Raw genomic sequence first — 14,537 nt, forward strand, 5'->3', positions numbered from 1 at the left:
AGTGATTTCTATAGCCATTAAACTCTACTTTTTGTGTTATATTTTGTTTGTTTTTCGTGGAATGGAACTGGGGAAAAAATGAAGTAGGGTTATTGGGCTTTTATTTTTGTGTTGTAGACAAACTTTATCCCCAGCGTGGATAGTGAAAATTCAAATTTTCATGTCATCCAGCTTTTTTTTTATCCGTTATTTTACTTGTAGTACTTTTAAAAATAGGTTGAATTGTAATTTTAATCTTCTAATTTTCTAAATTCATGATTTTCATCCTTGATTTTTAATTATAATATTTAGTCTTTGATTTTGTAAATTTATGATTTTGGTCACTCTCATAGATTATTAATTAATAATTATGACTATTAGAATTATTAAATTAATTATAAGTTAAATAAAAATTATTAATCATTAAAAAAATTTAAATAAAATACTATTAATATTAATGTGGTGTTTCTGTGATTAGTGGAGGTAAAAGAAATGTTAGTGGAGAAGAGGATGAATATAATGTTGTGGAAAATTAGGATTACTCAAATTTTGTTAATAATGAATGATTTTGATTAATTTATAATTAGCTTAATAACTCAATTAATCAAAATTATTTGTTAATAATTTATTAAGAAAGACCAAAATCACCAATTTTTATAAGAATAAGAAACCTTATAATTAAAATTATAAGGACTAAAATCATAAATTTTAATAATTAAGGAAAACAAAATTGTAATTTAACCTTAAAAATATGATATACAAATTACAACTCAGCTTCATATGATTTACACACAAATTGCAATGTTGTTTGTTATAGACAAACTTTTTATTCTTGTGTTGGAGACAAACTTAATCCCCAACGTGGATAGTGAAAACTCGAAGTTTCATGTCATTGAGTTTTTTTTTTATCAGTTACTTGTACTGTTCTAAAAAATTACGCAAATTACAACTCTGCCCATTTGATTCACACACAAATTAAAATAATTGGTAGGAAATGTTTTTCCATGATATGATGCAGTTTCTTTAAATTTATTTATTAAAAAATATTTATTTTAATAAAAAAAATATAGTTTGTGTTGTCTGAACTGTTTGTATTTTAAAAAGAATAATTTTCTGTTTATTTTGAGAAATAAATCATATCTATATATTAAATAAGTGTTTTTTAAAAATATTTATTTTAAAATTACTTATTATAAGTTTAAATAAATTCTCCCTATAATTTACCGTTAACTCAGATGTGTGAATTATCTTAATTATATAATGGTCGTTTGTACGCAACAAGATGATGCTTAAGCCATGTCATTTAAAAAAGGGTATTACTAGGTGTACCCAGCATTTTTTTAAAATGTCAAAATTGTCCATGCGTTTTCTTTGCATTTGTGATGCGTGTGCGTGAAGGTGATCCGTAAATCTTACGGATCAACTTGATCCGTAAAAGGCATATGGATCAACGCATATGGATCAAGTTGATCTGTATGCCTTTTACGGATCAACTTTTTAGGCTTACGGATCAAGGGCATTTCAGTCTTTTCCCTTAAGTGTTGGATGCACCAACAATAATGCTGGGTGCACCTAGCAACACCCTTTAAAAAACAAGGGAAAGACACAAAGAAGGTCAACATGTCATTTTAGTGGATGTCCATCATAACGCAATTTTGGGGGTTGGGTGTAACAAATGCCTGGTTGATATTAAGTGTATGCGCTTAATATCAACATATGTATCAACTTGATCCGTAAAAGGCTTACGAATCAAGTTGATCCATATGTTGATATTAAACGCATACGGATCAACTTGATCCGTAAAAGGCATATGGATCAAGTTGATCCGTATACCTTTTACGGATCAACTTTTTAGGCTTACGGATCAAGGATATATCAATCTTTTTCCCTTAAGTGTTGGATGCACCAACAATAATGCTGGGTGCACCTAGCAACACCCTTTAAAAAACAAGGGAAAGACACAAAGAAGGCCAACATGTCATTTTAGTGGATGTCCATCACAACACAATTTTGGGGTTGGGCGTAACAAATGCCTCAAAGAATTCTGCAGTTTTAAGAATGTGTTATTTTCATTGGTCTAGCATTTTTTTTTCAAAGATGATAATAAAGATCAAATTTAATTCTCGTGCATCTATCCCAACCCCATTACTAGATTAATCCTAGTATGTTATTCATTCATCTAATATGTATTATCCTCTATTTGACCTCTACAGATACAACCAACTTCATTGATAATTAGACTAAAAAAAACACTTTTCTTTTCCTTATAAATGCAACCAACTTCATTGATAATTTGACTAAAAAAAGTATTTTTTTTTTCTTTTCCTTATAAATGCAACCAACTTCATATATGAAATTATTTTGGAATACACTCATATTAGTATTTTATTTTTTTTATTACTTCAGTACACAAAGTCGTGATTTTATTTATGTCTAACCTCTAATTTTTTTTATAAAAAATCTACCCCATTAGGTAATTTTGAAAGAAAAAATATCCCCTTTTGATAAAAAATAAATAAAAAAATCCTAGACTTCACGACATACATTCGAATGCTTTCATCCTGATATTTGTTTCATCCTTCCTTTTAAAGTAGCATATCAATCGATTGAAGGAAGAGAACCAGTGTTTTCTACATTCCTCCATCCTTCATTCCTATGCTCCAAACAAAGTGTAAGACACATGTTTCCACGGTCAGCATATTTTTTATATTTTTGAAAAACTAAAACTATTATAAGTACTTTCAAATTTTTCTTTTCTTTTAAAATTATTTTTACTTTTTTATTTATTTCTATTTCTGATTTACATTGGTAATTAGGTCAAATTTTGATTATTTTAAAATGCACTTAAAATTTAACTTGTTAAAAATATTTATTCTAAAGATGAATGGGTTTATATTAGGAAATGTTTGTTCTCGTACCTCTTGTTTAGAATAAGTATTTAGTACAAATTATAACTTTGATTTTCCAAAAAAAGAAAACATAGTTTCTCTAAGTATTTATTCTCAAAGAATATTAGCAACACATTGTAACAAGACAAGTACATCAAATGCCAAAACAAAACAACGATAATAATCATTCCAAAGAAAGTAACTCCTAAATAGACAGCCGAATCCTCTGCAAATTGCGATGATGGATAGAGTAGTTTGAAGAGGAGAATAATGGTCTGTATCGTATAATTAGCAGATAATTAAGGGTGTATACAGTGAAATTAGCAGACAAGTTAATGAATTGAGATAATTTAAGTGATTGAATTAATTAAAAGTATTTGATAAATTTAATTCTTAAACCAACTTATAAATATAAAATGATATAAAAGAATATATTTAATTATTTGTCCACAACTTAATTGGTATCAATAAAAAAGAAATTTTAAATTGTTAATTTATATATATATATATATATATATATATATATATATATATATATATATATATATATATATATTCAAAAAATGGCAAAAATGGTAAATTAGGAGCTTGTAAATTTAAAAACTAAATGAGCATATGTACCCAAAAAAATACTATAGGAACATAAAGTAGTATTTAAAAAACTGTTACAAGCGAATGAAATAAACTCCTCACTAAACAACCTTCTTTTTGTTAAACAAATGTTAAGCTCGTAAAATAAACTCATTTGTCTTGTTAAATACACTTTAAATATGTATTTACATTAACTTGTTTGTATTAAATTTATTCTAATTAAAAAAAAGTAAGTATCTAGAGTCTCTAGACTTGGGTTTAAAACTGTAAAAAAATGACAATTTATAGCGATTTTAAAATTTCCAAAGACTCATTTTTTTTATAAAATGAATTACCTAACTAAAAAAACTAATTTAAGAACCTATTTGAAAATTCTTAATTAGTTCAGGACCTACTTAGTAATTTTTAAAAGAAAATTGTCAAGTTTCTTTTGATTTCCCTCTTTATTTTTTATTTTTACACTAATTTTTGTTATTTATTTATAAAATGTTACACCAACACTTGTTATACATTTATTAACTCTCTTAATTATTTTAAAAACATTACACAAATTTATTCCTATAAAAAAGTACGAGTTCATATACCAAAGATCAAAGAAATATTATAATTTATTCACTTAATTTTTTTATAGCAAAATGCAGGGATAATCATGGGTCCAACTTGCCCAATTCAATTAAAATTTAAAAATTATGAACCCGAGACATCAATTTGGATATTAAATTTGAACATGTAAAATCTAAACCACCTCAAACTCATACTCTTTAGATTTTTTTATGTTGTATAATTCTGAAATTCTCATTTTTAATATTATTCGTTAGTTTCCATTCATTTTATTACAATTTTTTCTCTAATTTTCTTTATTTTGTATTACTATATTAAGTGATTCGATGACTTCATCCAAACCAATCCAAATATGATCATATTGGTTCATTTTAAGTCGACTTTATTTTTAAAAAATAATCCAAATCAATTAATATTATTTTCCTAAATTGGAACCAACCGGACCTGTGACCACTCTCTACAAAAACGAAAGTCTTGCCTCCCTCTCTCACTCAAACTAGAAAAGTCTGGTGTGGGACATGTGCAAGTTGCAACTTTGATGAGAAGAGAATGACCATTTATATTATATATAAATTATTGCTAACGTGCTTCGTACGGTTGCCAAATACTTGGACGCCATTTATGTGTGGGTCCTGAACCGTTTAGATTCAGCACTCCGTGGCAACATAGTATTACCAATGGAGTCATGTGCAGACGTGACTTTTCGCTTGCGCCAATGGGCAAGCTTCCAAAGTCACAACAACAATTCACCAATTAGGGTACACTCTCCAAGTTGAACAACTTTTTATTCTACTTTAACATTTAAAAAAACTAAGTCCACCCATTATGGTTGCAATAAAGATTACATTATGATATGTTATGAAAGTTGGATGTGAATGTGATTTTTAAATATTTGGATGTATATTATTGTTTTGTTGTCTGGTATATAATTAGCTAATAGATTAAGATAATACTTTGTTGGGATTTAATTTCAAATGTTGGGATTTAATCAATGAGCTTAATTTGATTCTAATAAACAATCATCAAGAAAATTAAATACTACATGGATTAGCCATAATGAAACAATGATGAAAGATTGACAAAAGATTGATTTTATGATATTTCAAATATAGAAAATTCTCTTTTTTTTTTCTCTGAATTTTTACGGATAAAGAGAAAAAGTAAGGGACATAACGTCGGTAATCATCCCTTACTCCAAATTTGATAATTATAATTTGGTCCCTCATTAATATCATTGATGATATTTATGCAATTAATCTTTCATGACATATATATCCTTAACTATAATTTTATATTGATTAGACTACTTTAATATTTTGGTTAATAATATAATGATCATAACTCATTCAATTATGTAATATATATGACCCAAAATTACTAACATACTTCACATTTGACAAATAGAATGCAACATCTATTAAAGCAAGCTAGTCAAAAATTGATGATCATAATAATGTAATTTTTGGCCTTTCTCTTATATTTTACTTTAATTTCACATGCAAATCAATGTAACGGGCTTCTTTCAAAATCATATACTTCCTTTGTGCCGGTTATAAGATATTGTTAAATAATTCGCATATATTAAGAAATTTGGTTAATATAATATTAACACTATTTTTTATAATTGTAATATTTTGAGTAAATCATGGTTTTAGTTTTGAATATGTAAACCGTTACAATATAGAATAAAAACTTTGATTTAATATTTGAATGTGTAAAAAATGTAATAATTACTTTTTGTGTACAACATTATAATAAATTGATGCTTGAAATACAACTTAATGTTAAATTGGTCTAAAAAATATAATTTAATGTTAAATTGATGGTTGAATATTAAAGCTAAATAACAAATAGTTTTAATAACGAAATTGTTGCACTTTTTACCCATTTAAGGATTAAATAAGAATTTTCATTTCCATGGGAACTAAATTATTACAACTTTATATATTCAATTATTAAAATGATCATTTATTCTAATATTTTTTTCCAAAACCACCCTTAAATAATTAATGTACAAAGAGATAATAATAATATTAAAAACTAAACTCTGCTATTCTCTTGTCTTTATAGGAAAGAGAAAGAGACAATTCATAACAGTTATTATTTATGGACTAAAATAATTAAAAATATTTTAATAAAAATAAATAATGCAGGTGACAATTAAAAAGAGTATTATAAAAAGGGATAATAAATTTTTAAAAATAATGTATTATATTTAAAAATAGAGGAAATATTATTTTACTAGTTAAGAGTGTGTTTGATATCGCATTAAACTGGTTTATAGCTTATTTAATTAGTTTGATTAAATTAAAGTGTTTGATAGATTATCCTATTTTACTACTTTATAAATTATAAGTTTTCAGACAAGCTCATAACTTGTAATTTATTATCTTTGTACAATGTTTATTCTTAATATATTTTAGAATAAAATACATTTTCTCTTGAGAGATAATATTATACACCTTTCTCCTCATATTTTAAATTTTTTTAAAAGCAAAACATTTCATTCAACCACCAGACCAAGATAATAGCACAGCCACAAGAAGTGACCTGGCTAAATCCAATAAATGACCAAGATAATAGCACAGCCACAAGAAGTGACCTTTCTTCTCATGATACTGTCATGTATTGACAGCACCCAAGCCGAACATGCACGACGTTTTTAGTGTTGAAGGACATTTTTAAAAATTATAAAAGAAAGAGTGGAAATAACAAATGTAAGAATTCATTTTTTTTTCTTCTAATTATGTTATTGAGAAGAAACGGTGATTAACATGGAAAACTACGAACACATGTAAAAAAAATATTTTTCTTTTAATATAATTTATTTTATATCCGAAAGTCAATTAAATTCAAATTCTAAATCATTTGATTAAACAACACAAATTAACACTTATGTTAAGGGTTTTTGGTTCCAATAATTCATGTTGTGATATGTCGCGGGATTACAGAATCTAATGAACAATTAAATGTTTATTTTTCACGTTTTATAAATTATCCGCAAAAAGTTTTCACGTTGGTTTGAAGAGTATTTTATTTTTCATAACTTTACATATCTTACAATCGAAAAGCATAGCAATGGCATAGCTATAAGATTGACACGCAACTTTAAAGTGTTACAAGCAAAATATATCTCAAAGAGGTAAATCAAATGAGAATGGATCCTCACTTTTCTTCAGCTAAGACGACGGATAATCTCATTGGTTAATTGAGTTGACTTCGAGAATTGAAAGTGGGTATAAGTTTTTTTTTTATAAAAAAAATATAATTATCTTGTAGATCACGTCTGACGGTTAAAGAAATTTCTAAGAGATTCCTACGACGACGATTGTGGTTCGTCTAGATCAAACAAGACTTTCTCAATTCTTCATTCATATTCTAGTCTTCTGCCATGGAGGAATTTTACTCCAAAAAGAGAGATTTGACCCGTGCCAATGGAAGCAAGCATATATTTTGTGATAGTTTTTCAAAATGATTAGGAAGTTTAGAGTTTACACCAATCTTAACGAGGAAAATTGTTGCATGTTGAGGACTTGAGGTTGACGTTACGTGTAAACTGAGTTTATGAAGGCTACGCATCTCTTTAATTACAAGTGCCCAAGTACCTAAAAAAAATATACATTAAACTTCTACAATAAGATAAAATCAATTTAGATTGCTTGGATCCTGTCCTTATCAATGAAATAATATGTTATAACAAGAAAAAAATAACATGCACTGAAATTGTGATAAATTTATTAATTTTTATAATAATTATCTTAAAAATAATTAATTAAATAAAAACTTTTATATTGACAAGTGACGACACATGTTTATTAAATTCAAAGAAAACCAATTGGAGCAAATAAAAAGATCCCATTTATTAAATTTTAGTATTATAATGCACTTTACAAGAAAAAAATATATTTTTATTTATTTAAAAGAGTCTAATCCAAAAACGAAAAAGAGATAAAAAGATTAAGGCTGGAATATGAATGGGAAAGGAGAACTTTTCACGACGACATGATTGATTGCTACTATACCATTTCACGTTTTTGGGTCGTAGCTTTCAGTGGCCACAATGCCGGACCAATTCTCCACTTCCAATTAATGCCGATCACATTACACAGCCATTTTTTCTCTGCCTCCCTCTGGTGGGGAACATCATCCACACGCAAGGGAAGATAGGGATCATTTTCCACGTGTCAACACGCGATTCGTGGAATCTCCAAGATAATTGGCAAACACCGGTCACCACTACCCTGGAGATCCTCCGGGGAATTTCTCCTTCCCCGTTCATTTTCCTTTCCTTTTCTCCGATTAATTCATGAATCCTTACAAAACAAAAACTCAAGAACGTGCTGAATATTGAAACCATTCCATATTTATTTTCCAAAGAACATGTAGTACGAACCAAATTCCCTGGAATGGCTTAAATTTGGTTTTGATCTTTCAACAGATTGTTTGTTTCTTATCTAAAAAGAATATTGACACGTTGAAATTATAACCATTGCTTTTAATTTTCAGAGAGTTTCGTGTCGAAACATCCATCTAGCTGTAGTAGCGTCCCGAATCCTGCCATTATTTGAAATTGAGATCTGAACAATTCAAAACATTTCACAAGCTCCACGTTTTCATTCTCATTGTCTAATCGAATAATAACATTGACTTTCACGTTCGAAAATGAGGCAATGAAGTCTTGTTTCTGGACACAAACAAATAATTAATAATTACAGAACGGAGAAGCTTATGAACGTTAATTAAAGTCTCAAAACTCTAAACCAATCAAACTTCTATTCTCAATCATCCACCAAAATTTTAACAGATTCGATCCACGGCGATATGGATCATCATCATCATATACATCTAAGAATCACAATGACTTTGACCAGAAAATGCAAAAATTTATTACAATTTTTTTTTATATATATATGTTTATGATTTAGGAGGAGGAAGGAAGCGAAATGGAGGAGGCGCTAGTCTTGAGGAGGAGGCTCTGAGCGCGTGAGAGCTGGTCCATGAGAGAGACGATTCGCGCGTGGTAGTCACGCGCCTGGTAAACTGCCTCTGCTTCGAGCTCCCCGAGCTGGGAGCAGAGCCTCTCCTCGGCCTCCTCGGCCACGCGCAGCCTCTCCCACGCGCTCTGGAGTTCGCGCTTCATCTGCTCCTCCCTCTCCTTGCTCTCTCTGAGCTCCTTCTCCAGCTCCTCGTTCCGCTTCTTCAGCTCGCTCTCCGCCACCACCGTTGGCATTTTCTTCTCTTGCTTGATGCCGATGCCGATCGCCGCCATCATCGTCAGCACCATCTAATGGTTCTGAAATTAAAGTTCTATGAACAAAATAGAAAATGTGTATATTTGGAAGTGACAGATACGATGATGGAAACTTGGTAGGTTATTTGAGGCTTGTGGTTGAGTCCTGTGGCGACATGGGTATAAATAGAGCGGAATATGGTGTGTCCAGGTTCAATGAACCTGGTTTTCAACCCCAAAGATTTTTAACCCGGGGATCCCGTTCAAAGTTGCTGATCTAATTGCTTGCATTATTTTTCTTTTTTCTTTTCTTATACCTTGTTTCTTCTATTTTCGGTCAAACTGTATTTTACATCCTTAACTTTTAAGGATAAATACTCCAATTTGTAATTGAAAATGGGAGGAGTTGGTAAATTGATTTTAAAAAAATAAAAATTTAAATCTTATTTATAAATTTATAAAAATATGATAAGTTAGTCATATAAATAATATAATGATAAAATTAGTCTTTAAATTTTGCAACTTAATGTTAAATTGGTTTTAAAAAAATATAATATATCATTAAATTGATTCTTAAACATTATATTTGATGACAAAATAGTTTTACAGATTTAACACAATGTTAGTTTGTCACACTTTTTACAAATTTAATAACTATATTTGTATTTTTTATTGATTAATTTGTTACCGCATTATACTTTTAATAATAAATCTGGCTATTCATCCTTTTTTAAAGTAGTACATGTGTTTTTAATAATATAAATTGTTATGATAAGATCACTTTATTTAATTAAAATATTTATAGAAAGAATTAAAATATAATTATATGTAAGGAAAAGTATAATGAAAGGATTAATTATTTTATTATTTTTAAAATCAAAATTAAATAACATACAAATAAGGGTGAAAATGAGTCAAGTCAAGCCAAACTTTACTAGGCTTGAGCTCGACTTGAGTTGAATACGTATGGCTTGAGCTTTGCTCATTATCTGTCATGGACTTTTTTATAAGGTTCGGCTCGACTTACATAAAAGTCTGGCTTGGCCCACGAGCCTATTTAAAAGTTTGCTTAAAGATATCTTTGATTAATTAATTATTTTAAAACCTAGTGAAATACTAACTAAAAAAATAAACTTATAAATTTTCGTATAGGTAATGTACAAATCCAAAAATAATTGATAAACAAAATCATATTGAATTCAAGTCGTTAAAGCACAAAGTATATCAAAAGAAAATAAAAAAAAAACATAATATTAAAAAATGTATGGATCAGAGATGATTTACACTAATATAGCCAAACAAAAATTATTATTAGTTAAATTAACAATTTTTAATCCAATTTTTTGAATATATAATTATAATAAATATTTTTAAAAAAATATATATCTACAATAATTTCATCTTAGTCTACTCAAGTCATATCTTATATACTATTGATCGAGGTCGTACTTGAATCAAATAAACATTAAGAATGCAGTATCTAGGAAGTGATCCTATATCGTCTCCCAACGAGTAATGGTCAACCAAACGTTCATAACAGATAGTAATAAAACAGTAACGAATTGGGGGGTTATTTGTTTTTGTAAATTAAACAACAAGCAAATTTGAATTAGAAAATAATAGAATTAAAACATGTTTCCCCTTGGTTCACAAGCAGTCTCTCATCATAGGTTACGAGAATTTATCCTTAATTAGTTCAACCACTTAACCTAACCCTAAATTAAATTACTAAACGAAGAGAGTTGTGCTTGATCCTCAAGAGAAAACAATGCTGGAGACTTAGCCTTCCATTAATCAGTAGAAACGAAACTGTAGATTGAAGCCGAAACGAAATTGCAGAAAACGAATTTTATTCTACGTGAACAGTGTGCATGAACAGTAATGAAAACTGGAATTCTAAAATCCTAGAATTATTCTCCTATCCGAAAAAAAACTCCATAAACTAAAACCTTGCTGTTGTTATAGAGGTCCTCAGTCCTAAAACTCACAAATATATTTTAACTCCAAGCCTATAAACGAAATAAAATAAAATATGGACAAGATAAGATAAGATTTGATGAAATAAAATCTGGACGAAATAAAATCTAGATGGAATAAAATATGGATAAGATAAGATTTGATAAAATAAAGTTATTATTATTATTAGTAGTTAAACAAAGTTTGACCTTTTTTATCTAAAAAGACTTTTTAAAAAGCTTGAGTTTGACCTTTATAGTAAACAAGCAGAGCCGAACTGAGCCTTGCATAGGTCGAGCCAAAGGCCCTCGACAAGCTGCTCGACTCATTTTCACCCCTACATACAAATGAAGTGAAAGGACTGTTATTTTCTATTTGAAGAGTATTAAAAAGACACTCTATAATACACTTCTAACATACTCCCTCTTTTATCAAATGTAGGAAGAAAAAATACATTTATAGAATTTTTTTAACTAACTTTACCTTATTTAATGTTATTATATTTAAAATATTTTTATTTAATTGATGTGATAGTTTTAATGATTTTTTTTATTTTTGATACCAAATTTTAATAAAAAATAAGTTAATTTTTAATTGAAATTGATATAATTTAATATGATTAACTAACTTTTTTTTTAATTAATGTGAATCCAATTTTTTTCTTATATCCAATCCTAGAGGACTACATTTTGTCATTAGTTTTTTTTTTTAGAGAAACATTTTATCATTAGTTAACAACTATTAAAAAACTAGAAATTCCGGAAAGATATTCAATGACTATGTTTAAAAGATAGCATTGCTATAAATTTAACTATTTAATTCTTAATAGTTTTTAATGATCAATTCTTAATAGTTAATGATATAATATCAAGAAAAAAATGGATGAATATATATATATATATATATATATATATATATATATATATATATATATATATATAATTTACATACTTCTATTTACATTTGTTTTTCCAAAATTATCCACATTTTCCGAAGCAAATTGTTAAATAGACGATTGTAATTTTGGTGTCTTTTAATTTTCAATCCGTAATTTTTGTCTTTATCTTTTAATTTTCAATTTTTAATTTTTGTCTTTTTATTTTATATTTTTAATTATAGTCTTCATATTTTAAAACATCTATAATTTTCATCAAATTTACGATTTTGTGAACTTTGTTTCATTTTTTAAATTTTAATTTATAAAATTTATTTTTTGATGATATTTTAAATAAATATAGAATTGAGGAAATAAAAGAAATAGGTAGAATAAAATAAAAGAAATAAAAAATATACAAAATTAAGGATTAAACTAAAATTATAAATTTTCTAAAATGTGAGTATTAAAATAGGAAAACCAAAATCAAAGATTAAAAAAATAAAGGAAGAAAAAAGTTATAATTTAATCATTTTTGTCATTATAAATTTTTTAAAGTTCGTTTTTAGTCTTTTTGTTTATTAATTTTTTATATCCTTAATTTTGAAATACACCACTTTTATTTATCAAAGGTTATCTGAATACTTTTTGTTTATCTATAAAGTGCTATTTAAACTATTTTAAATATGAAAAAAAAATAAAAAAGTCATTTATTTCAAAAATAGAGAAATAAAAAATGAAAAAAAAACTAAAACTAAAACTTAAAAAATGTTCGAGAAACTAAAAATATATTTTATTCTATTTTATATGAGAATATTTTTTTAAGCCCTAACAAACTCTTCCTTAGCCAAAGCAAAGAAGAAAAAAAAAACTGGTCCTTGACCTTTTTAAAAAGAAAAAAATTAACGGAGCTGTTAAAAAAAACTCAAAATAATTTGAGGTGTTTAATAATACGTGTGATATTTTGAATTTATTATTATTATGTCAATAAGTTAATAAAAATGTCATATTTTAAAATAAAAAATTGTGAACCATAAAAATTCATTGATGCCAAAAATTATTAAAATTGTGTGCGTGATGTGATGTGTGTTTCCGTACACGTTTTGCAGAGAATGCGTCCAAAATTTTGCATCATCCTTTTGTGGTTTGCTTTGGCCAGTGGCCACATCTAGCGGCACCAACATTTTTTTTTCCCGACAGTGGGGTGGGGTTGCGAAGTGGGATGAAATAAAAAAGAAAGGGATAAATTATATATATATAACTTTTATTTTTAGTTCCTAAATTTGATTTTTTTTCCATGCTCAGCCCCGCATAAGTGTCATCATTTCTCCATCATGATTCATGAATAAGTGTTGCTACAAATAGCAGTACATTTGATGAAAAAAAAGAGGTAGTATTTATTACCAGCACCATATCAGATGAATTTATGTATTTATATGCAAAGTAACCTTCCTCTAATAAACCTCTATTTCTTTTTCTTGAGCCTCTGGCTCATTTTTACCTCTCAATTCCCCTATCAAAATCAAAGTAACAATAAAAATCTACCTTTGCCAACTTCACTAAGGAAATGTTGTCCGTGACTTTGATTGTCCTTTAGTGGCAGAAGTGAGAAGTCATTCCTAAAATCTCTCTTTTTGCTCCAAGTGGTTGCCCTTTCTTCTCCCCACATCATCTGTATCTTGAAGCACATAACATATATACTATTATCATACTACCCAAATAATACAAATAAAGTGGTGAGCATGGAGAGAAAGTACTAACCTCCAAAAATAACAGGGCCACTTATTGCGCCTGTCTTCCTTGGTTTCCTGGTTTTTGAAAAAACACCACCAAGATTCCCAAAAGCTTTTCTCTCTATAAACATATCAACCAAACAAACTGAAAGTAATATTAACATAAGCTGATAATATGTTGTATTAGCATTTTTTTTGTGTCCTAATTTAATTTAAGTGAATTAGATCCCGAGAGTTGAATTTTTATTTTATCATTAAAACAAACATATTAAAAAGACATTTGAAGTAAACCTCGAAAGTCAATAGCATTTCAAGTAGACTACAATAATTGATGGGATCAAGCTTATTTCACTGAGTAGTGTGTGTAAATTCAATTTCTACTAATAAACAATAAGTAGACAACAATAGTTGATGGATAAGATGGAGTGTACCATTCTAAGAACATGTTGCTAACCTGTGGTAACCACCAAGCCTAAAAAGTTTATAATTGGGAGGACTGATGGTCACAAGCTAAAATAGTTGTCTTTGTGCTTCAAAGATTGGATTAGTATATTATGTAAGATTGAAAACTTGGATCACAAGGTAAAGGTGGAATGTAAACCAGTGTGATGCGCGTCTAAGGGTTGGTCAGGGTTAAACTTTAAATTGCGGTTTTATTCTTATATGGGGGGAATTGTTCATGCAAGCATAACTGAAATAAGAAAAGGAAGAAAATGGAAAACTAT

The 14,537-nt window shown here is 27.9% G+C and overlaps 1 protein-coding gene across 1 annotated transcript; it reads right to left on the reverse strand.

Annotated features, from left to right (window-relative positions):
• Positions 1 to 8,775: 8,775 nt before the first annotated feature.
• LOC100813653 (protein RESPONSE TO LOW SULFUR 3) lies at positions 8,776 to 9,709 on the reverse strand. Its single transcript, XM_003526733.5, has one exon. The coding sequence runs from the start codon at positions 9,301 to 9,303 to the stop codon at positions 8,941 to 8,943; it is 363 nt and encodes a 120-aa protein (XP_003526781.1). The 5' UTR covers positions 9,304 to 9,709; the 3' UTR covers positions 8,776 to 8,940.
• Between the last annotated feature and the right edge of the window lie 4,828 nt (positions 9,710 to 14,537).

The sequence above is a fragment of the Glycine max genome, chromosome 6, assembly GCF_000004515.6.
Source record: "Glycine max cultivar Williams 82 chromosome 6, Glycine_max_v4.0, whole genome shotgun sequence".
Classification (NCBI taxonomy): Eukaryota; Viridiplantae; Streptophyta; class Magnoliopsida; order Fabales; family Fabaceae; genus Glycine; species Glycine max.

Coding starts and splice junctions, on each gene's coding strand:
- LOC100813653 (XM_003526733.5), bottom strand. CDS start 9,303: ATGGTGCTGACGATGATGGCGGCGATCGGCATCGGCATCAAGCAAGAG.